Source organism: Dermacentor andersoni, chromosome 6 (genome assembly GCF_023375885.2).
Source record: "Dermacentor andersoni chromosome 6, qqDerAnde1_hic_scaffold, whole genome shotgun sequence".
NCBI lineage: Eukaryota > Metazoa > Arthropoda > Arachnida > Ixodida > Ixodidae > Dermacentor > Dermacentor andersoni.
Window position 1 is genome coordinate 15,447,394 of NC_092819.1, and position 24,902 is coordinate 15,472,295.

At 43.2% G+C, this 24,902-nt stretch overlaps 1 protein-coding gene and 1 long non-coding RNA gene across 3 annotated transcripts in view; one reads left to right on the top strand and one right to left on the bottom strand.

Annotated features, from left to right (window-relative positions):
• The window catches only part of LOC140218935 (uncharacterized), a 451,043-nt gene that overhangs the window by 118,488 nt on the left and 307,653 nt on the right, over positions 1 to 24,902 (bottom strand). For both annotated transcript variants that reach the window (XR_011895092.1, XR_011895093.1), the window contains one exon: positions 17,026 to 17,121. This is a non-coding gene — a long non-coding RNA (uncharacterized lncRNA). The remainder of the gene's footprint in view (positions 1 to 17,025; positions 17,122 to 24,902) is intronic.
• Positions 1 to 24,902, top strand: part of LOC126521247 (suppressor of lurcher protein 1-like) — a 170,764-nt gene that overhangs the window by 47,977 nt on the left and 97,885 nt on the right. Inside the window, exons 2-6 of the mRNA XM_050169893.2 lie at positions 1,887 to 1,979; positions 12,116 to 12,188; positions 17,046 to 17,226; positions 21,400 to 21,614; positions 21,745 to 21,961. Of these exons, the coding sequence (XP_050025850.1) occupies positions 1,941 to 1,979; positions 12,116 to 12,188; positions 17,046 to 17,226; positions 21,400 to 21,614; positions 21,745 to 21,961 (725 nt within the window). The 5' untranslated portion in view covers positions 1,887 to 1,940. The remainder of the gene's footprint in view (positions 1 to 1,886; positions 1,980 to 12,115; positions 12,189 to 17,045; positions 17,227 to 21,399; positions 21,615 to 21,744; positions 21,962 to 24,902) is intronic.

The window sequence follows — 24,902 nt, forward strand, 5'->3', positions numbered from 1 at the left end:
AGTTCTGCTTTCAACCCGAGTTTTTACAGTACCAAACTAGAACCATGTACTCTTAACTCACCCCCCCCCCCCCCCCTTCCGTCTCTTTATTCATTTTCCTCTACTCCGTTCGCCGGAAACGTTTGTTTTCCACTTTGCTTTATATTCCAAATAAATATTATCGCAGTGTTACTAGCACCCGGTTTCTTAAATTTATTATTATGTGCTCACCAAGATCCGCAGCTCCCGAGTTCAGCAGTCGTTTCTACAGAGCAACATCACTTTTTATCTTTTTTTTTACCCTTGAGAAGGGAACGCTATCGCACAACATTTCTCATGTTTTTGCGCTGCTGGAGAGCTGAAAGATGGTTCTTGGTCTCTGCGGGTGTTGCATGGTAGATGCACTCGGCAGTAGGGGAGAAAATTTATATCCAGCTAATGATTTAAAATTGCTCCATGCCAAGAAAGCAACCAAGATTGATATGTTGGACGGGACAGGATGGGAATAAAGTGAACATGGCCTTTCATATATCTAAAGCAATATTCAGTAACAAAGGATAACAAACATACATTAGGTCAACGCACGTTGTGTAATTATTTGTAACGCAAATATCGCCATATGTTCACCTCCTCTGGCATCGTTGGGTATTCATTCGTTTTTTTTTTTTGCTATTATTATACTCAGCTCAATTAGGAAGTAATAGATTGAACATATCAGTTGCGTAAAATGTGTAATCTCATAGCACCTGTAGCTTCGGTGTATCTGTGTCCAATTCATAGACACACGGACTGAGGCGATATCGAACAAAGCGCGCACTTTTTGATTCGCATCTCCAGAAGATTCGCATAGACTTCTTTGAACACTTGTCGAGAACAATGAAGAGCACGTGAAATACGGAAGCATGCACCAGCAAAAGAAAGCTCAAATAAAAAAATATCTATTGCTTGCGAGGTATCTGTAGATACACTGTAAACTATTACTGGTGTCTTCAAGACAGAACTACTATGCATTACCTGGGAGCATGTTTACACTGCAGTAACCAGATAGGTTAATTCTTACCGTGCGTTGATTGTGCGAGCAAAGATAGCCGTCTGCAACATCGTCATTATACGTGGGGTGCCAGAGTTTCAACGACTGTGTGGCTTTATACATAACAATACAAGTCGATAATAACGTCTGCTGATAGGGTACATCTTTTAAAAGGAAAAAAAAATCGCACTCACGTGTCAGTGTGAGAACACCACAAAGCTATAAAAAAAGGTATGGTATGGGTTTCTCAAAAAGAAAGCTCCGCAACTGGGAAATTCTCCCCCTTCTGGGGATCAAACCTGGGACCAATGTCTTTCCAGGCTCGTCGCTCTATCATTTGGGCTAACTAGAAGGCTAGCCGATCGCAAGGCAAGGCGGAATTATTTGACAACTCGAAGCGGCAACTCCAAATCCTTTGTAAATTTGCGCTGCTGTCAGGTTTGCGGCAATTTTTCCCTTTTATGAGACTTTCTCCGACTCGCTAATTTCCGCAGAATGATTTTGACGCGTACACTTTGTTAGTATGAGTGCACAGTCTGTTGTTTGTTATTCGCTTGTTGCAACGATCCGTACATTAAAATTACCGAATGCTACATGATGGCCCTACGGCCAGCACGTCCATTGTCAGCTGCGTAATACAACCACAAGTAACAAATTTTTGCTAGTACCCTAAAGCGTGCAAGTTGTTTAACTTACAGTAGGGCACCAGCAGTAAGAGCAAGAACAACTGAGCCTTTGGAAGAATAATATTTGTTGGGTAGCGCACCCCATCATAATTTTTTAGTGAAGAACTTGCAGCCCTACATATATAACTTGAATTATGAGTTACGTAGTGTGTGTTCCATGCCCCGATGGGTAAATATCTCTCTCTTTTCAGTGGAAGGCCTGAACCTCGCTCAGTGATGTTGGCAGACCTACACGCCTTGACTGGATGCTAACTCATCACCAAGGATGCTATCGCACAAAGCAGGTGAGTTGGAGAAGCACAGGGAATCTTAATACCGTAAGCAATGGCCGGATGTCTGTGAACATGATCGTCGATGTGCATTACCATTTTGCGATCTATAGCGAAAGCGCATGGCAAACGTTCAATACTTCTAAATACCGGCCGAAAGCTATGCTGCCGCAAATTTTTATGGACCCAAAGTTATACCAAAAAGTAGGTGGCACTGACTAACTAAATTGGTGCTACATTTGTTTTACTTTCGTCCTGCCACATTTTGAGAATTCTTCTACGAGTGGAAATTAGCGTACCTGAATTATTGAAGTTAAGTTATTAACGGCTTGAACGTCGAGACAACGCTGGTATGCGACATATGGACCCTGTTCTTATGCTTTATCGTGCCGATACTACGATAGCCGCTCTGAAAAATTGCCGCATATTTTCGTTTTGTTCATTGATTGAGTTAGAAGTACAGCAGCGTATAAGTACAGACAATTTTGCAATGCTCCACTAGTGGCTTCAGTACCATAGCTTTACAATAAAGTGTCGCGGCTCTACATGTTGTGGTAATATACTGCAGAGAACAGACGCGATCAATTACAATCGGATTCATGAACCTTGGTCGAATGCAACTTTTTTTTATTGATATGATATAAGGAGATGTTGACGCACAATTTAAGGCGTCGGCTACTCCTTATTTCTTGAATGGTTCCATCATGTTCCATACAAGGTTCAATATTAGATATGAAATAATATTTTCACAGAAACAGCAGGACTTGTCACGCAACGTTTTCACAGAAAGACTATGACATAATAAACACATGGTACATACAATATACAAGGTAAATGTCTCCACAGTTATGTAGATAAAAGTCTCAAAAATACAAACGATACTGTCGCCTAATGACACAGTCTCTAGTCAGCGGATGGTACATTTAGCGTGTAAACGCATTATCACGTATAGTCAGAAGAAAACAGTCAACATAACATAATTCACAAATACATGCATATATACTGCGACAATTAAATGAAAGGAACAATAAAAGCGTTAATAACGTCCAACAATGCCGCTGTCTTCAAGAAAAGTCTTTAGTGCTCTTAAAGCGCTCTTCTGCAAAGACGTTGTTGGCCATGGACCCAAAAGTTTCTTTAAACTGAAAGGTCTGCGGTCTAATTTAATTAGGGTTGATTTAAGTTGGCATCTTGGTGTGTCGTGGCGTGGGCAATCTAGAAGGAGGTGATATTTATCTTCATCTACAAATCCACAATCACATTCGGGGGTTTCCGCACGGCCAATTCTGTGTAAGAAATGCTTTGTGTAGGCAGTGCCTAGCCTTAAACGATGAATAAGCGTTTCTATAGTTCTGTCTAATCATAATGAAAATTTGAATTCAATGAACGGATCAATATGGTATAAGTCCGTGCTCTTCGAATTCTGGTCAAACCAAGTGTTTCTACACATTTTGAAAGACGTTGTCCTTAAAATGCAACCTAACTAATTCTTTGAAATTGGAAGCGGAACCATATCATCTTTGAGGTGTGCTTGTCGTGCTGCTTCGCCGGCTGCTGTGTTGCCAGGAATGTTACAATGCCCTGGTATCCACTGAAATGCTATCGCATGTTTTGCTGCGCTTGCCTTTGTGAGGTTTTTAAGTGTCTTATATATTATACTATCACTGAATGTTTTCCCTTTTGTGCTGCAGAGTGATGTTAGAGCCGCCTGTGAATCGCTGAAAATGACCCATTTTTGCGCATCTCTTACTGAAAATATAAATTTGATCGCACATAGGATTGCGAACAGTTCAGCCGTTGTGGACGAAGTCGCACGAGGTAACTTAAATGATTCTTGTTTGTTGAGGTACGGTATAATGAATGATCAAGTTGAAGAGGTTGATGTACTCGAGCCATCTGTATAGACTTGTGTGTATCCTGAATACCGCATATATATCTGGCAAATTGCTAGCTGTTGAGCAGCTTGAATTAACATGTCTCTTTTTCTGAATATCCCGTCTACTGACAATTCGCTTTTTGGAAGTGTAAGCAGCCATGGAGGATATTCGACGTCCGAGTTCCAAAATTCATTTCTTGGCAATATGTGAAGATTTCCTCGAATTTCTATATGAACATAACTTTTATCTCGTTTCATTATGTCTAGAGCCAATGGGGGACTTTTATGCTGTGTTTGAAGACGAAAATAATGTTTCTGTAGTTCGCATAACTGGAAATGGTGTTTGGCGAGCCTCAGCTATTACAAGAGAGCTAGATGTCGCTCGTAAAACTCCTAGAAATATGCGTAGTCCTCTAGCTAAAAGTCTTTGAAGTCGCTCTTCTGACGTGTGAGAAAGTCCGTGTAAGATAGGCGCGGAATACGCAATCTTTTGTCGTATTAAGGCATTGTGAACAGTCAGCATGGACGATACTGATCCGACCCATGATGTGCCTGCAAGTCTGCGAAGTACAGTCACTATGGCACTGACCTCGTTTTCGAGTTTCTTTATGTCGGGTGTCCACGATAGCTGCCTATCAAGTATTATGCCAAGAAATCGATGTTGTGTGACAATCATTAGAGGGTGTCCTTCCAGATTAAGGGTGAAATTGTTTAACTGCCTTCGAGTAAAGGGCGATACAGCTGTTTTTGAGCGTGATAGAACCATTCCTCTCTGTCTCAAAAATTTTGTTAATGATATTTATGCCGTCTTGCAATGCCATCTGAAGTAGTTGAGCATTAGACCCAAATGTCCAAATACACACATCATCCGCATACAATGAAAACTTTAACTGTGATGGCAGTCTTCTTGCCAAATAAGCCATGACGCAGTTAAAAAGAAAGGGGCTGAGTACGCTTCCCTGGGTACTCCCTGTTTGACAACATGTTCAGCACTCTTTCCTTCACCCGTCTGAACAAATATTTTGCGACCTGATAAAAATTCAGAAACCCATCGCAAGGACCTGCCATACAGTCCAAGTTCCAGCATACTTAACAGAACATGAACGGGACTAACAGTGTCTAATGCCCTCTTGATGTCTAGAAATACTGCTATCGTCATGTTTCCACGTGCACGCTCATGTTCCACACAGGTTACTATATCTAATATTGCATCCATTGTGCATCTATGTTTCCAAAAACCTACTAAGTAGTTGGACAACACATCCGTTTCATTACACCACCATTGAAGTCGCGCGTCAATCATTTTCTCCATTACTTCGCATAAACAACTTGTCAAGCTTACTGGGCGGAAGGATTCAAGGCACAAGGGCGTCCTACCGGTTTTAAAATTGATATGATTCGAGCGACTGTCCAAGAGACGGGTACAGTTTCTTCTATCCATAACTTATTATAGATATCTAAGAGAGCATTTGTACCTGTCGGTCTGAGGTTTCTTGGCATATTGTACGTAATGCCGTCCGGCCCAGCAGCGGACTTTTGGCGACATGATGCGATTGCAGATTGAAGCTCGCTTAATGTGAAAGTATGATCTAATTGAGGATGTTGGGCCCAGTAGCAAGCAGTAATTTTCTGCTTAGCTAACACTACTGAAATATGAAATTCTGCACATTGCGATGAAAAAGCAGGTTTAGAAATAAGCTCACAAAATTCATTTGCGACGATTATCTCACACGTGTCCCGAGCTACAGCGAGAGCACGAAATCGGGAGCTCTGTGTTACAGGTCCGCTTAAAGAACGACTACAACTGTTCTACTTTAAGAATCGAAACCCGCGCCCTCATGCTCAGTAGCAGAATGCCAGTCACATTGGCTGATATGTGAACCAGTAAAACACGACGATAACAAACAAGGACAAAGGGCCTGCTCAAAGATAGAAACAAGGATGCTCCCAGCGCATTTGGTAATGTACGTAAACAAGGGCTAGTAAGATAAGTAAAAGCTTCACATTTCTTGCGAAGACTCATGTGCACTACTATTAGTCCTTTTTTTCGTCGTTAAAAAATTCACCGACGATTACGATACTCCCTAATCCGAAGTTTGAGCGCAGCTCTATACGTGTTTTCCTTTCGCGATATAATAGCTGGTGCGAACAATCTGTCTCTTGCGGCACGTTGCAAACGGAGCGAAGTGTAGCGCAACCTCGCTAATTTGGAGATCACTCGAGCCACCGCGTAGGCGACGTGTGGGCGCGATTCACAGCAGTCGCTGCCGAGAGATCTCCCCCATGACACGCGCTGCCCTGGCGCCATCTTGTAGCCATCGTCGCCGCACTATTTTCTTCTCACGCTTTCGCCATACCCTCCTTCTCCGCTTTCCTCCTCGCGCTCTCTTTGCTCTAGCCGCTTTCTTCATCCCCCACTGCGCTCTGCATTCATTCTCATCTTTCACTGGACTCGTTCACGAGTTAGGACGCCGGCGCTCGCCCCAGGAACTTACGCCTTAGAGATGCGCTCTAAAAAGCGCTAACAACAAAGCAGAGATTATGAAATGTGCCTCCATGTTTTACTATAGTGTTTTCTTTTAAGTTTATTAATAATGCCTGCAAACGAGAGTTTGTATAGATGAGTTCGTCACACTATTTGCTCATGATTTGCGCCCACGAAAGTGCTGCTGATGTTCTTGCGGGCCAGAAGCCTAAACTAAACACTGAAAATATGGCTTTGTGTACCAGGGGTGGGTGTTTGTGACTGTATGTGCTATTTATGGGTTTATCTGACCACTCCGTATATCATAATTAAGCCCGAGCACCTAGAGTAGCATGTCAGGCGATCAGCCTGGTTGACATCTCCGGCATATCATTAAAGTTCGTATCTCTTTCTCAAGAGTGATTTCGCTTGCCTAAATAGAAAGTTGGCGTCCAAAAGGAGATTACCTGTGTTAATTGTTCGTAATAGTTACCAGGAAAATTATGAATTTTGGTCTGGCAGACAATAAAACCAATGATTTCTCCCTAGTTTTCTTTTCGAAAAAGTAACACCCAATGTTTACTCCCCAAATTAAAAAAAAAAAGATATGTATATTTATGTATATGAAAACCGCCAACGAAGGACTCTATATATGTTTCAGAGGAACGTGAACTTGGCCTAATTGGTATTTTTTGTATCTCTTCCGCGATTTTTGTCTTTCTTTAGTAGCAAACGTATCATGCCTATGTATATTGAGACTCTTTTCTGCCCTAGGACTTGCTCCACTTTCTTTTACGTCCTACTACCCCATAATATCATGACTCCCATAATCTCAATTTTTCCCTGAATTGCATTTGGCAACTCGATTTTTTCGGTACATCAGATCCATCAGTAGGGAAGCAAGCTTTTATTGAGTAAGTTTCAAGTTTGTGTGTGAATTCAGTCTCGTTCACAATACCAATAATTATATTACGATTTGATTATTTCTATTCTACATATCGATTCCACCTTTTACACTGCAATACTTTCGTTGCTCACAGTAGACAGGAAAGTAACAAACTGCTATGAGATTCAGTAAAGAGATAATCTTAATTAGTGCGCTTCACTTACAGGTGTTGCGCGTATTTCAGAGAGACAGAGAAGGTCGCTCAATGAAGTCTATCAACGAGCGCCTTCAGTAGACATCGTCAGGTGCAATTTGTTTCTTTTCTATTTTATTTTTTCCTCCTTTGGGATACCAAATCTTTCACACACGGCAAACGACTATAGTCAGAATTTTCGTCCCACTGACAGCAAACGCTCGCGAAAGCAGCGGAAATATGTGATCGTATCATTTCTGTCGCCTGCCGGCAATTCTTGGAAGGAAAAAAGGAGGAAATAAAAAGAAGGCAGCACAACGGGCGTTCTCGCAAATTGAGCGCGTGAGCGGTTTCCTACCGGCGTCCATCCGCTGAGCTTATTTTTTCTCTCCCACCCCAAGGATCACAAAAAAGCATAAAGATGTTATTTTTGAAAAAAAAAAAGAACTGAAATGAGAGAGTGCGCGAACTTCAAGGGGATTCCAGTCATGAACGGCAAACAACCGCGCTTCTCACTTTGCCACCCGTGCCAGTGAAGGGGGTTATGCTGGTTTAATTCTAGCCTCGCAGACGTGATTTAATGGCGCTCAATGCCGTTTTTGTTCACGCATCACTCAATTTTTCTTTCTGGCTTACTTCTTTCCCTTTTTGGGTTTACGGTAAGGGCGAATCGAAATTCCTTCCGTTCGACACCACACCCGCCTGCGTTCTCTGGTCGTGCCTGATTCAGCCGCTTATGCGGGATTTGAAAAATGGAGCCGCCGACTGAGCATCCATACGTCAGGGGAACTGCTGAATTCGCACGATCGTACCCACAGGAATCGTGCGCACTTTTTCCTTTACGTCGCCGTGCTTTTATTCTTTCTTCCTCATTGAGGAAGGCGAAAGCAGTGCGCGACCAGCGTTGTATTGCCGATGAAATGAACTTTTCGCGAAACGATCCATTCCTTCTCTTTCCTTCTTTCTTTTTTTTTCAGTGGTTCCTTTAGATTAACATCCGAGTTACCTGACCCAGCATTACTCTCGGTATAGCGCCCACCTTTGCGGAAAAGTTTAAGACCGCTTTTGCCGTCAGTGCAATCGTGTATACCGGCTTAACAAATACAAAACTCATTTAGAAAAAAACAAACAAGAAGGCCGCGCGTCTTTTTAAAATCACCTCATCTTTGCTCCTTTGTGAAACGTTAAATGCGCATCCATCCCAATGTTTTCAAATTGTTTGGATTTGTTAAAGCCTCCGGAGTGTTTAATATGATGGGAAGTGAAAAAGAGTCTGCAGGTCCCATGAAAGCACCGTTGTAACTTCAGTGGTTAGAACGCTGCACTAACACCCCGTGCGTCCGAAAAAGAAACAGAAATGGATAACCTAGACTTATATTATAACTCAATGAGAAAGCGTTAGGTGCATTTGTAATTGGTTCAGCCTCCATGGCATCGTAAACACGACCCTTTCATAATGTCCCAGGCGAGGTTCAAGCACCTTTTGCTCTTGTAGCAGCGTGGAAGTAGATAAGAAACAGAAAGACCGGATGACTGGAAAGTGGCTAAGAAAATGTGAAAAGTCAGTGAAAGAAAGTGGCTTCCCTCCCGATTCTTCTAAAGTTCAGTCTACAGGCGCTTTTGTGCTTCTTAAGGACGAGGGGCTTGTGCGACCATCTGTGACTTTACATGCAATTTCTGTTGGACCACACACGTCAGCGAATTCACCGCAATTTCCTTCTTTCCTTCCCTCCCCTCTCTCTCCCTGTTATCTTTGTTTCCCCTTTCCCATTCCCCCGGTGTAGGGTAGCCAACCGGACGTTATTCTGGTTAACCTCCCTGCCTTCTACTTATCTCTTTCCCTCCTCCCTTGAAGCCGGCAGAGTTTTGTCTGGCGCATGAAAAAAAAGGACGTCACAAATAATAACAAGTAATTCAAGAAATAACAAGAAATCATTAGGACTCGCTGGGATATCATCTTACGAATAATTGTAGCACAAGAGCGTTTTACGAGTGCGAGCACAGACGCATAACGGTATACTGAGGCCACCACCATAAATCCAGGCATTTATGTTCCAGCACCTTTCTTTTCTTACTTCCATCACTTATATTAGCCTTGTAAGCATCAAATGTTTCTAGCCCCCGTCATCGGTGACCTTCAAGTGACCTTGAGCCAAAAGACAGAGCCTTTATCAGGGCACTCAAACGAGAACATCCGGGCAAGTTGCGAAAGGAAAACGAGATCAATCGAGTAATCAGTCAAACCATTAAAAAATGTGGTCCCTGGCTCCCAACCTTTTCTACAGGACCGAATTGCATAGCCTAGCTACTGCCCAAACAAGCTTAAAAAAATATCGCTTCCGAGTTCTTCGTAATGTTTGTTCCCAATATCACTCAGGCTATAACTTCTAGTGCGCTGAAGGTTCATTTGTCATTGCCAATAGCGACGTTCAAAAAGCAGATACAGGGCACCATACATTTCACTGTCATCTCGTGGCGTTGACCGCTGAATACCAGCGGCCCATGAGTTCCGCGGCGCGGGTTCTGCGTCGCCTCGAGAAAGGACGCCACGCTGCGTGGCGCCTCGCTTATGCCCGCCGCGGTGGTTTAGCGGTTATGGTGTGGCGCTATGAGCCCGAACTCGCCGGATCAAATCCCGGCCGCGGCGGGCGCATTTCGGTGGGGGCGAAATGGGAAAACGCCCGTGCCGCATGCATTGCGGGCACGTTGAAGATCCCCTAGTGGTCAAAATTAATCCGGAGTCCCCCACTACGGCCTGCCTCATAATCAAATCGTTGTTTTGCCGCGTAAAGCTCCAGAATTCAATTCGTTATTTTTCTAGCTGGGTAGTGAACTCTGTCTCTCTGCCGTCTTTCGCTGCCTGTCATGCGGCCTTTAGTCGGTTTTTTTCTTCTAGCTGGACGGCGTTCATATGGGCCAGTGCATAGTATGGGGGAGTGCGGGGTGGTGTGGTGCGGTGGGCCGTTGCGATCGTGCACTACACCCATTTTAAGATTGTGGCTAGTATCATCTTCCCACCAATCAGCCTTGGGGGTTGTCATTTCATGCTTACATCTGCTGTCGATAACGGGAGACCCAGCAATTTTTTTCAGCGCACGTGTAATTAAATGTATATTAATACACATGGCAACACGTTCTATATGTCGTTATTTTCGTTATTGCTTGTGATCCAGAGGTGTTATGTAGAGACAGCGTCGTAAACGGCAGGCTGTATCAGACCAACTGCTAAGCTTACCAGGGTATACCGCTATGCATTCAAGTCTCTTGTTCTTGCTACGAATTGATAATTTTTAAGTTTTGTAAAATTTTTCAAACTACCCTGTTGCAGATAACATAATTCTAGTCCTTGATCTGGATTGTTCAGAGAAGCGGACATTACCTGCACGAGGAATCGAAACAGATTCAAATAATTTAAAAATTATTACTAACTTACCCGCAGTAGTTGCTGGGGCTAAATAGAAAAACACCCATCAACTTAGATTTAGGTGCACGTTAAAAAATCCCAGGTGGTCTAAATTAATCAGGAGTCCCCCACTACGGCGTGCCTCATAATCAGATGGTGATTTTGGCACGTAAAACCCCATAATATATTTTTTGTTTTTGCTAATTAACTTCATAAATAATTACTTTACGGCGCATATTGCATATTCTTAATTGTAGTCGGTGAATTTGCAAGATGTATGCACTTGAAATAGATTTCCAGAATTACACACTTTGGAGATATGCACCATCAAACTTGCTGTAAAAATGCACTAGCGTTCTACTTACTTTTTTTCTAACAAAACACTTTTTCATGAATTGAAGCACGAAAGTAACTAGAATTTATTCCCACACTTTAGGAAATAATATTACTAAACCGGTGTCATTCTGTTGATTCATTTCAAGAGGATACGCCATGAAAGCTCACCGCCTAAAATTCGTAAATTGCAATATGTGCCTTGAAGTAACTAATTAGGAAGTTAATTAATGCATTTCCGTTAATTCCGTGAATACGCGTTTCGATTTCTCGTGATATCGATGTCTGTCATAAGCCAGCTAAAGAACAAGAATTATTTTACCTGCTGCAGGTGAACTTTTAAAATTCCAGAAAGGCTAAAAATTCTCACCCAGAATATTCAACGAAATGTACCTCCTGTGAGCATGCCCAGGGTGTGGTGATGTGACATATCGCGCTTTAGGCGACCGGCGGAAGCGAAGCCCGCTGCTTGCACGTGTCAATGACGAACCCGTTTAAAGCCAGAAAGCAGCCACAACGCATGCTCAATGGCCGTGCTAGACGTAGGAGCCAATTAGTACGAACAGGTTTCATCCGATGGTCGACAAATGTGCAAGCCGGCACTTCCAACCGCCTCAATGCCGAGCTGCTACACTACAACCTCATCCTTGCGGGCTAGACCACCTGAGTGGCTACAACTGTATTTTCGAATGAGCCTGGCAGGGCGATGACCTTATCCTTTTTTATCTTGCACAAACGTAGGGCTCCCCAGATTCAAAACTCTTAAACATCTTCATTTGCCGGTACAATCTTTGAGAACGAGTCCTTGCACATCGTCCTGCTATCTAGAAATTTACTGTGCTCATCTTCCCGCCCAGCAGCGCAGTATGCTGGCACCGAGAAGTTGCAGTCTTCGAATACGAAGGAGGCATTCTAACACCAACTATATTTTTTTATAAACTCTAATTTTTATGCCCTCATTTTCTTATATTTTCTTGCTTTCTTTTTCCCTTGCAGATGGCTGCATTGTTCCTGGTGCTCATAACAGTGCATATTTCCATTCTATTGGTCACCGATGCAGTGAATCCAGGTAAGCAAACGTGTCGGCATAAATGTAGAAATTTCACAGTCGTAAAGGCAAAAGCGTTCCGTTGAAATAATTATTTTTTCTATCAGAACAACTTCTATATCTATAGGCGACCAACACCACTGGTGACCGCTGAAAGTTACTGCATCTTTTTTTTCTTCTATGCATGTAACTTAACACTTTTCTTTTTATGGATATTAAATTCTGAAGGGTATCTTGATCAATGTATAGCAGAGACGGCTACTCTTGTGCTTAAGGATATAAACGAATACGAAAAGCTCACGTTAAAATAAGCAAAATACAGAAAGCTACAAATAGAAATGAACCCGCACACAACGCATACACGAGATTTGAAAGACTGTTACAACCATATACCTATTGTTAACTGTATGTGCTACGCGAGCTGGCTTTATATAAAGCATTTCTAACGCCATTAACACCAGCCGGATCTATTATTTCACAATTTTTGTGAGGTAATGGCCACAACTACAACTTGTGTGCCATTATAGATTTTTCGGAACCGCATATTGTATATCAGGTGACTCTATAGGCCGTATGTGCCCTATAAACTTTTTATAAACATTTCGTGTAGGGCGACGCAGTACGAGCAAATTTATATCGTCGTGATTTCATACTTGTATATTTCACTCTGACGAAGAAACCATTGCTTACAGCGGGAACAATGTTTCAAAGGTTCAAGTCCCAAATTACTGTTTTCATTGAGGGTAGATCTTAAATATTGCACTTAAGTGACTTTACTGAGTATACTTGAACAGATTCAAATTTTCTCTTTGGTGGTACGTTTTTCGCATGCTGTCCTACACTGGAAGAACGAATGCGAATGTAAAAGAACGTATGGGCTTTCGAAAAATGAACACAGTAAGTTCTCGCTCTGATTTACGGTGCGAGCTTCTGCAAAAATTATTCACACGAAGCCGACAAAGGCTGGTTGCTATGGCGTTGCGCCGCTGAGCACACGAATACGGGCTGATAGGAGCAAAATGCAAAAATGCTCGTGCACTTAGATTTAGGTGCACCTTAAAGAACACCGAGGGATCAAAACTAGTCCGAAGTCCTCCACGATGACCTGCCTCATAATCATATTGTCATTTTGGCACCCAGAACACCGTACTTGATTTAGTTTTAAACGAAATCATCCATGTTTACTCACTTCGACAAGGTTATGACATCTTTAAACACTTCATGGAATGCGTGCTTCCCCAGGACTCACTAGAATGCATCGTTAATGAGCAGTTCACTGTGAAAATGGCCGAAATGTCGAATTGACTTACTACATAAACATACTACATTAGCTATTTCTTGAATGTAATGAAGATTTACTGCACTCCTTGAACTTCGTAGTTTCATTGAACTTCGCTTGAATTCTGAAGGATCAATAAAATAAGAAAATTTACGACCAACACCTAATAGCGTTAGTCTACAGAAGTTTCTTAAAGGTTATATTTTTAGCTATATGTTATTTAGGTTAAAGTAAAAGGAATCATTGATCAAGAATCTAAAAGTGGATTACTAAAGTTCATTGAATCTCATTTGCATGAAAGACACGGCTCGTGATGAATATGTTCCCATTTCTGAACAGTGCAATTGTCTTATGACCTAGAAGTACCTTTCCTAGAAGTACCTTCCCTGCAAACATGTGAATCATCCTCCAGCCGTGTAAAGTATCACCGTATTTTACTTTAACCAAATTGCATACTTTATTGTAATGACTCGTGCCAGTCCTTCTAAAAGTTCGCATTAAAGTTGCTAAACCTCACTTGCTTACTTTTATCATGTTTAATATATTCATGGTCATATATTAAATGTTTGGCACATGAAAAGTTCTAATGGCGTCTTCGGCATTGAGATTTATTTTGAAGTATAATGTTACATTATGCACTAGATTGCTGTTTAATAATGTATTAATATGATGCCATTCATATAATATACGGACTGCATAACATCTTGCCTGGTTAGGCTTCCTATTGCCGCGTTAATTATGACCAATCACGTAAACCACTCATGCGGAGCAATTTCAGGGATATTTGGCATCATTACTGTGCCTGATGAGCTTTTAAAATGCGGCAAATAGTTTCGATGATGCGTAGGCTATACTGGTACAGAAGCCTGTGTATTTCATAGATCTTTGTACGTTTTTGCCTTTGTAGACATCTGTGTTGGCAGATGAGCATTAAAGCTCCTTAGACAATAGCAACGTATGTGTTCCCTGTAAATCCCTTACTTAAGATGCAAGCACTAACAGACATCTTTAAGCGAAGAAAAAGAAAGGTTCAAGACATCGGAGCTAAATTGTTTTTGTATGTTTCACTATTTGTTGGCGTGTGCGTGTGTATGTGTACGTGCGTGTGTGTGTGCGTGCGCGCTTGCGTGTGTATGCTTGATTGTGTATCTACTGTAATGGGACTAGGTGCATTAAACAAAGAACAAAGAGCCCTAAACATAGAACACAAGAACGGGCATAGTCAGGACGCTGTCTGACTACCAAGTGAAACGATTGGAAGGTTTTTTGTATTCCTTATAAGGGGTACGATAAATACGATTTACAAAATGAAGCACGAAAAGTGTCTGCACGTGTGTGTTTATACGTGCGCCAATGTGAGGCAAGTGCTCGCTAGTGCAGCTTTTTCACTATTGGTTACATCCATCGCATCGGTTGCGGCCATACTGGCAAGTCTTCATTTTCTCTCATTTTCTTTCTTCTTTCCCTGGAACCACGAATGCGTCGGCAGCTACTTCCAACCTATAATTTGTTCCGTACATGTACGGGACTGTTTTCGAGACCACCTTTTGGCAGGGTAGTAATTACAATGATTTAGAAACTAATAAACGGCTGCCACGTACAGGTGAAGTTTTCGAGCTACATTTGTGACGTGTATGCGATTTAATGCCAAGGCACGGGAAGTGGACAGCTTCGCTTTCTCTTAGCTCGCCTCGATCGCCTTTACTCGATACGGCGCTAACTTTTTACAGCCATCATTTACGTTGGGCGACCTCTCTATTACCATCGAAGCGAGATGGCAGCAGGGCAGGCTGGCTCGTGTGCCACCACCTCTGTTCAACAGCTCCATTATGCTTAGGTAGACGGCTCCTGGTTATCAATTAGTGCCGGTTACTGCAACACGGGGAGGGGACCGACGCTGCGCTAATCTATCGCCAGTAGAGTCAGGTAAACCACTCCGCGCTTAATAAGCACCATTTTCTGCCGCCTAAGCCTGAACACACTTATTAGATTAGGCTAACGTAAATATGGGAATGAACTGCAGTAATCGCTTTTATATCAGGAGTAGGCAAACTATGGCTCGAAACACGCTGCACACATGCCTCTTGGTGGGTGGGTGTAAGCCTCGCCACCTTGGCTTTTTTTTTATTTCTTTTTAATAAGGAATTTCGTATTATAACCTTACACGCCCATAATTTCCGCAGATCTCCCAAACTGCGCACTTCCAGAAAAATGAACACGCCCTGCCTCAAGACTAGGTTAGTGGTAGATAGCCTTCTGGTTGCATTTACTTTCTTTTGGTGTTCATCTTATATTTATTTTATTTTGTCTTTTGTACCATGTCTTCTCCGTTCTACAACGCCACTTAAAGCTCTTAAAGGACTAAGCCGTGGTCTTTTATTCAGCTGGCTCAAGCAACAATGACAACACAAGTGTCAGCAAACGCCATTTCAATTGAAAACCACCATACTAGTAATTCTGGCAAAGGTATTTAGTGCCACGTACGAAAACAAAGAGAACGTGGGTCCTTGAGTATAAATCAGGCCTTCCCTTTCCTAATAAGCAATCGCAAGATGAAACCTCTGAACACAGAATGGGGGGAACTTAACATTTTAGGCGGAAGAGAGGTCAGAGCACAGATCTTTCTTCACCGTCTTCGGAACTATTAACTTTATCATGTTGTGATGCCTATGCAAAAGGAAGCCCGAGGATCAAGCAATTACCATGCACTTCCTTAATAAAAAGCGAGGTGTTCGAGACCTATTTCTCCTGTAAAGCTTCTTTTGGTGTAGTAAGGGTACTTATGAGAGAAAGCCATCGTACAAGGCAAAACTGAACAACTTTTATCATTTCAATGTGCTTAGAACAATTGCACTGCGCCCGACTTTCTACTTACAAGTGAGTGCGGGTCTCGGGAAATCGTATTCTGCTGTGTTGCTATTAATTCGATGAAAGTTCATTTCATACTGCTGTAGTGAAGAGGAATGCTCGGCGCAGCAACCATATCACTGGTCTCCAGGGAAGCGCGAGCAAGAGATTGCCTGAGCTTCTATGGTTGAAATACACCGCCAATGCTTCGTGCTGAGCTCGTGTCGTGTCTTTTGCTCGCTTTAGATATCGGTAGAGGGGCTCGGTACAGTGGCACAGCTGATGGAAATGACGCAAGGGTCTGAGATAGTGACTGTGCGAGAGCCTCGGCATAGCTGAGTGGTGCGTTCACCTCGGTATAGGCAACGGCATAGGCAACCGGTGGAGTATCACGGTGGAGTTTCACCTCGGACAGTGGCGGCCGTGAAAGCTGCCGGTTTGGCGCTGCAACGCAGTGTTGCTGCTGCATTAGGGCGATGCCGTGAGCCAGCAAACTGACCCTACTACAACCGAATGGTGTGAACCATTACCTATGTATCTTCGCTGTCTTTAATGTATCAGTTGTCACATCGACGTCCATCTATGAAGGATTTGTTAATCCGGTTTGATACAGAACTTTCCTACAACGTGTAAAAATCACAAGGTTATCCGAAACAGCACATTCTCATTACTGCATAGCTGTATTGCACACGAAACGAAAAAAGAACCCGTGTAATTGTGTTTGGTACTCACATTTCCTTGCCTTTCTGCAGGTTGTAGCTGCGTACTGTTCGACAGCATGTACGGAAAGGAGCACGGCATCTTCACCTCCCCGAACTGGCCGACTCCCTACGAGAAGAACACCAACTGCCTGTTGTACACGTTTGTGGGTGAGCCGAGCGACATCGTCGAGCTCACTTTCGACGAGTTCGATGTCCAGAAGGAAGCGGAAGAGTAAGTCATCTTGACAACGGACGGACAGCTTTGATTGTATTTGATTGACTGAAATTTGATTGTATTTGTTTCCGTTTATTACCAAACAAGCCGACTTTCTGTCTCGGTGAGTTCGCATTTCATAGCAGTTAGGTCAGAGCCTAGTGGAATGGAACGAAGCGCTGTGAAAAAGAGGGCACTGGCAAGCATGCTAACGCCATGTTGCTCGTACCTGTTACGCTGACAATGTTGCACATAGGTTTTATGGGTTGTTCTCTTACTTGAACACGTGAGCAGTCATCGTCGACGGTGGCGATGTGTCTCCTGCTCTCTACAAAAGAAAGAAAAACTGCAGCGGCTCTGCGTAGAAATCACACCGCCACGCAAACATGTTTGCACAGGCATACTATACGGGGTGTTCCACGTAACTTGAGCCAAAAATTAAAAATATGCCAGTGCCACGTAGCGGGAGAGAACCAAAGTAATGTTGCTTGCTGTTGCTTGTAGATACTCAAATTATTTCTTTTTCATTCCGCCTAATTAGATCATAAGACTTAATTATTTAATCAACTTCTCAAACACTATAATTAGATGGAGAGTGCCAGTGAGAAAATTGTAGAGCAACATGAAAAACTCCCGATACAACTCTCTTGCTCGATACATGCTACATAAAAGTGTTTTTCCCAGCGTGAAAGGAGCCCGCAAATACATTCAAAACTGCCCGCAACTGACCGCCTGAAGCATTTTGCGTGTATTTGCGGGCTTCTTTCATGCTCGGTAAAACACCCTATTTCTCCCCTTTATCCACAAGCGTGCATAGATAAAGGTGAGAAGCTCAGCTGCTAGAACTGTCACTTCACGTCACTTTCTTATCCCTGGAGGACGCGGCGATTCCGAAATCACCTGTTGCGCATGCCCCATGTGGGGAACTCAACGTAGACGCATAAGGTGGTTTCGGCTATAACATTTCATGTAATGCCATGTTCACACGATAGAGCAGCCCCATGTGTGCAGGTAACTGGCAGCGCTGCAATTATAAGAAGATTATATCTATATATATATATATATATATATATATATATATATATATAAACGAGAAGAAAGGGGGTTAACCAAGGGGCCCGATTTTTATTAGTCATATCATGAGAAGCCAACAACCACTGACAGCAGGGACAACATAGGGGATATTACTTGTGCTTAATAAATGAAATAATGAAACGATAAATTACTGGAAATTAAAGTGGATGAAAAACAACTTGCCGCAGGTGGGAACCGAACCCACAACCTTCGCATTTCGCGTTTATTTATTAAGCACAAGTAATTTCCCCTATGTTGTCCTTGCTGTCAGTGGTTGTTGGCTTCTCATGATATGACTAATAAAAATCAGGCCCCTCGGTTAACCCCCTTTCTTCTCGTTTATTACATAACGAGGGTTTCGAATCCGGCAACATTGATGCCTTCAGGTAGCATATGTGGGTTTATTGACCAGTTGCCTTCACCCAAAAAGATCACGTTCTCGGGACGCCTGCGGCAAAAAGGACGTTCCACGTCCGCCGCCAAGGTCTGTGAGTGGTGGCGCTGGCTAACACTCCCAGGGTTCTACAAGTACACATAAATACCCAAGAAAGTGGATGAGGAAACAGCGCCGCGGTAGCTCAATTGGTAGAGCATCGCACGCGAAATGCGAACGTTGTGGGTTCGGTTCCCACCTGCGGCAAGTTGTTTCTTCATCCACTTTAATTTCCAGTAATCTATCGTTTCATTATTTCATTTATTAAGCACAAGTAATTTTCCCTATGTTGTCCTTGCTGTCAGTGGTTGTTGGCTTCTTATGATATGACTATATATGATATTTTTTTCCATATTTGCTGTTTCTTTAGCTTATGCTACTCCTGTTTCATTGCCAGAAAGGACAGCTGCGTGTTTTGATTACGGTACAATAGCGCCACGCAGTGATAATGTTTTTTTTATCATGTTTTCTATTACGTCCTTTAAAGTTCCTGCTATAATTGTTTTGGTTTGACCTCCGCAGCACAAATTTTCTTATTGCTCCGTTTGCCGGGCAATATTTTCGGTACCTTGCACCCAGTTCTATCGCTAATTGAGTTGTCTCCGCTGCTCAACTGAGGTTATTTTAGGGGCTTTTAAGCGTCCAATTTATAGGAACGCGTTATTTCTCCATTTCTTCCTTGAAGCTGCCTGTCTACTAAGCACGAACTTTGTGCTCCTAGTTACTCAATCTGGCCCTTTCTAGGTACATTAAATATTAGCGTGACGGTCAGAAAAATATTAATATTTAAGGAAATGGACAGTTGATGAAGGTATTAATACATATATGTATGTAGCCATAACGCGAAAGTGCTTTCCCGTGAAGCCGAGAAAGTCTTCTTAGTTTATTAGATGTTTGCCAGTGCTGCAGTTTTGTAGGTTGTGAGCAGGTTAGTTCAGACGCAGCTTTCGACAGAGTCTAGTCAAGAGGCTCTGCACTCACTTCAGTTTTTAAGCTGTTCAGCGCTGTTTCATGTGTGCTTCGAAGCCTGTTCGTTTTACAAGCCCATATTTAAGCGCCTTACAAGCTTAATGAGGGCTTTCAGCGGAGCGCTAAAAGACTCCTCCCTTATTTATATGTTATTTTTCTGTGAGCCTACAAGCCTGGCCAGCTTTAGGAGTGCGGTTTAAATATGGTGCCAACCAGGATACTGTACGCGCTCCGAATTTAGAGAAGCAAACTCATCTGCGGCTAAAGCTAGACTTGCGTAAGCAGAATTGCGCTACCCAACCAAGTCTACCAATGCGCAGGTTTTTGCATCGTTCTGGGTGCAGTCAACTTTGCGAAAGATTTGCGCTTTTCGGGCCTTCGAGCGTCTTCTAATTGAAACTTAGCATAGTCGAGGCACATAATTTGATTGCGCAGACCCTCTGGCGTTTACAGCGAGCTTTTGATTAGGTTAACGACGGAGCGAGCGTGCCCGCATTACTCTGCATGATTTACATTTCTAATTTAGACGAAATGAACAAGCCCCGCATCGCCCACATCGTATTAGAAGGATCTTGCAGTTTGTACCTAGCCGTAATATTAATATATATTACTCCCGAGCTTCGGTGCTTTTTCTTATGTGCTTGGACTCGGGGTGCACAGGTAATTGAATTTTTAGTGCACTGGTTTTGCAGAAAATATTCTCAATTTATTTATCTATCTTTATGCCCCACGCTCAGTACGAAACAAGCTTACTTTCATACTGCCACCATAGAGTAGAAATTTCCTTTTTGCGCAGGCAAAGGGCAAAAATATAGTGATCGGGGAAAACACTCATCGCTACGAGCTTCTTTAAAAGTAGCAATAGTCAAACGTACCCACAGTGCCTATAGCCAAATTTGGTAGCATTGTGCTGGCTAAAATGGGCATCGGCACATCAGTCGATGCTCGCTGCAAAACTTGCAGAACTGAACGCGTTTAAGGGGGCTTCCTTTTCCACCTGCACCTGTTCTCTGGTCAAGCGGCGGCAAATTATTTGAAGCCAGTGTTAACGAAGCAATAAGCGCAGCGAACGAAAAAAAAAGAAAATTTCTGCTTACTGGCCTCCGCACTGCCATCTCTCGTTATTTCTTTCTGAATATTTGCCACTAGAAGGCTGGGTCTAAAGGTGGGCAAAGGCTGATGGTCACCCGCACACACATTGTGCGTATATAGTGCACATCTAGGCGCTTCGATTCACAGCCGGCGTGCATTCTGGAATAAGGCAGCATCCAGGACAAGAGACAGAAGCGTAACTAAAGATGCCGAACATGTAAGATATAAATAAAGCTAGTTGGAGGAATGTGCGGTACACGCTGAAGAAATAAATGATTGAAAAGATTTTTTTAATTCTATACAATGACTTGAGACTTAACTGGGGCAAATGGGAGGGTCATTGCAATGGATCGACGAGAGAAATTATCATTAAGAATGGGATAGTAAAACCTATTAAGAGAATAGTAGTAGATGCCAGCATTAAACATAATATGCCCCAATACCCTGCTATAAACATTGCCGGTGGCAAGAAAAACAAAATGCAACGGTGCGTAATAAAGTATTTTCTCCAGATAAATACCTGTGTTTTTGACTAACTTATCCTTAATCTATTTTGACTTAAGAAGGCGTGTGACATCATGAGTTAGCTCTCTGATGGCACATGTAAATGCTGCTGCGAGCAGGTGCCTGAGCGGGGACTTCGTGCGTCTGTTTCTCCATCTGAACGGGACAAGCGTGGACGAAGCGACTTCCTCGAACTCGGTGTTGTGTGGCACCGAAGTCGACATCGAGCAAGTTCACTACTCGGCCGGCAGAGCGCTCGTGTTCGAGTTCCACTCGGACGGCAAACACGGTGACAACACCGGGTTCAGAGGCACCTACCGCTTCATCAAGAAAAGTGAGTTCCCACTTGAGTGCTGTGATTCTCTGTTCGTGCTGTGAACCTGCAGTTCCAATAGTTGGGGCCAACCAACCGGCTTTCCTTTTTCTTTCCTCTTTTTTTTTTGTTTTTGTTTTTTGTCGTGCAGACATGTATAGAGTGGACGGCGTCGCCGTTCCCAACACGACGTGTAGCTACAGGTTCGCGAGCGCCAATCGCACAGAGGGTCACGGCCACTTCTACTCTCCGCTCTACCCGTCCACGTACCCGAAGAACGTGCGCTGCCTGTACAACTTCATGGCGCGCTTCAACGAGAGAGTACGCATCACATTCGAGAAGATTCGGCTTCAACAGGGTGACTACAGGTAAGCTCTTCCACGATATTTTGCTTCAGTTCTGTAAGGGCCAAGATTTTAGCAAGTGCGAGGGCTTCAGGCAAAGAGCAGAAGACACAGCGAATATTTTGAAAGCAGTGAATAATTTATTTCGTTCATGCTATATTACTGCACTAATTCTGGTTCGAGGGCTCTTCAACACGGGGACAGTATAAAGCACCGTGTTTGTACGCTTCCTAAGCTTCATACATTCATTTTACTATGCGTGCACGAGGTGGTTCTGACCCTGATGGCACGCTAAGACGGGGGTACCCAGCATTGAAGAGTGTAGGGGACAGCGTTGAGCAAAAAGTTATCTTTTCTTGACAGCGCGCGCAAAGCCCCATTAATTTATACCGCTGCAGTTGGGTTTACTAACCCACAGTGACCACATGCAAAGCTCCCAAATTAAAAAAAAAAAAGAAACTGAGATTACGTGTGCTGAAACCCATTTTTGTGCTCTCACGAACCTTGAAAAATATTCTTTGTACTCATTTACCAATGATACTTCAATTATTGTAAAACGCAAAAGATGTTTGGCAAAAAAAAAAATAATATCCGTTCGTTTAACAGCGCACTGAAATAGATTATCAAATGAAGTAGCCCTAAATATGCTGTTTATAAGCTCTGCATCTTCTACCTCCAGGCAAACTTACCTACATATCTTTCTTTTTCTGACCGCCGTTCAATCAATGTCGCTATATTAGCTTCACATGTTCAGCAATGTAGACGCTAATGGACACGAGTGGCTCCATGTGAGCGCGCCGACACGTCTTATATGGAAGCGCTGACTGAGTGCAAGGAAGTTGTCAAAAGTGCGAAGGCGCTAACACTTTTGGCCGGACCTGTGGAACGTGGGTTATGACTACGCATGTTTCGCTTTATACCAGTTGAATTAAACATTGGGAAAAGCAAGCGACGAACATGGTAATCGCTTACCGTCCGATTGTCCGTCTGTGCATCTAGCTTCACCGTCCAGTTGAAGCGTATTTTGGTCCAGCCTCACGTCGAGACACAGGACCGTCGCATAGCCCTCGCATTGCTACTAACCCGTCGAGATGTGTGCGACACGGAGACAGCATACCGTGTGGGTGAAGCATCGCACTGACCAGGAGAAGACGGAGAGACACAAGGATACAAGATACATGCTGCTTGTGCCTTGTGTCTTCTCCGCCTTGTCCTGGACTGTGCGTGACTTCGCCCACACGGTATGGTGATTCGTCACCAACTCGCCCAACTTTCTGCAATAAGGAGACCGCATATGGCTCTTGGCTAATCACTGGAGCATGACCACTGATGCATTTCGCTGCAAAGGGCGACCGAAATGCTGTTTAGCACAGCCGCCTTAGTCACTTATGTTGTCTCACAATTCCTGAAGTGCAAAAAATAAGGCGTACTTCAAGCACTAACCCTGTATTGCAGAATGCGCGCATGTATTTGGCCTACATTTCTTGAAACAGAGAAACTAACATTGCAGCTTCCTTTCAATATTCAAAGGGGCATATTGGCGTCATGCAGTGACTGAGTGGTGACTACAGCTACAGCCTAAACCGAAGGCGTCGGTGGCATCACGTGAGCGAAAGAAAGCATGTGCAATTGCTTTTGCCACACATTCAACAAAAGCGCTTTGTGACATTAAATTCCAGCACATTGTCGCATATTTACGAACACCTGCTGAAGCAAGGCATGTGTGTGGGTGGGAATGATTGTTTAAATGGATTGGTGCTAGGATGGCAGTTCGGCCTAATCAGTTGTACGGTCTAGAGAGAGGGGAGAAAAAGAGGGGGGAAAGAAAGACGTAAGGCGATGGAATTGTTCTTTCTGAACTAGGCAGGATAATTTCATCCTTAAAGAAGCCTTCTGCTTGGGCCGAAACTTGCCTGTCAGCGCCCGTAATTCTGGCATCATGTCGTTATGAGATAGTGCTCTTTCATTGTTATGAACGCAACAACAGCACTGCGTCATATTCAGTCTAAGTTAACATTGAGTAATCTAGGTTTGCTTTTCTCAAGTACGCTGCACTTAAGCACAATGGAAACGCGCTCACTGTCAATTACTTTATTCCCACCATTACCGGTAAGCCTTCTATTATTGGTGGAAAATAACGCAAAATTACCTCAATTGGCCAGCAAGATTATAATGCGGCTATTCAATGGCAGTGTTCAAGTAACATTGCACAGAAAAGTTGTCGGGGGGCCAGTTTTCGGTGTTCTGGAGTAAAGTCGCGTTAATACACCGTGAATTACCAGTGACACCTGTTCTAGTTGATTATTGCAGTCGGATAACAATTCACTGTGATTCTATAGCGTAAGGCAGAGCTCGAAACATCCTGGCTGTCGGAAAACTCTTATTTTCATTCATCTTAAGAGCATGCAAAATCTTAACGTCTGTAATGACATGTAGCGGCAGCCCCTTGGTTATGTCGTTACGCTGCTGAGCTACATATATATTGACACGTGTACTTCTTTATCTTTATCGGGCGACCACTTCTCACCACCTAACAAATGTTTTCGCACAGCGCAGGACACGCCTGCATGTAAAAGAAGTTTCTGGAATGTTATCGATCGTTCCATCCGCTGTCTTTCCCCGCAACTTGTGTAATCTGATTGCATGTATGCGCGACGCGAATAGTGTGGAACTTTCTGGAAGACACGTGTGTCCCAGTGGTTACTCTGGAACATTCGACGACTGATCTATAAAAGCCGATGCGCTTGACCCGCTGATCAGATTTTCGACGATCGCCGGCTGTGTTCGCCGCTATCGTTGGGCTTTAAGTGTAGCCTGTCTTTGTGGGCACAGGTTCGCCCAATAAAAGCTAGTTTTGTCTTTCACAGTATTGCTACTGTGTTCTTTAACGTCACTACCACGCGACAATATAATGATATCCACGCTGGCGCGAGTTTCTGATATAGGTATAAAATACGCTTGCCCA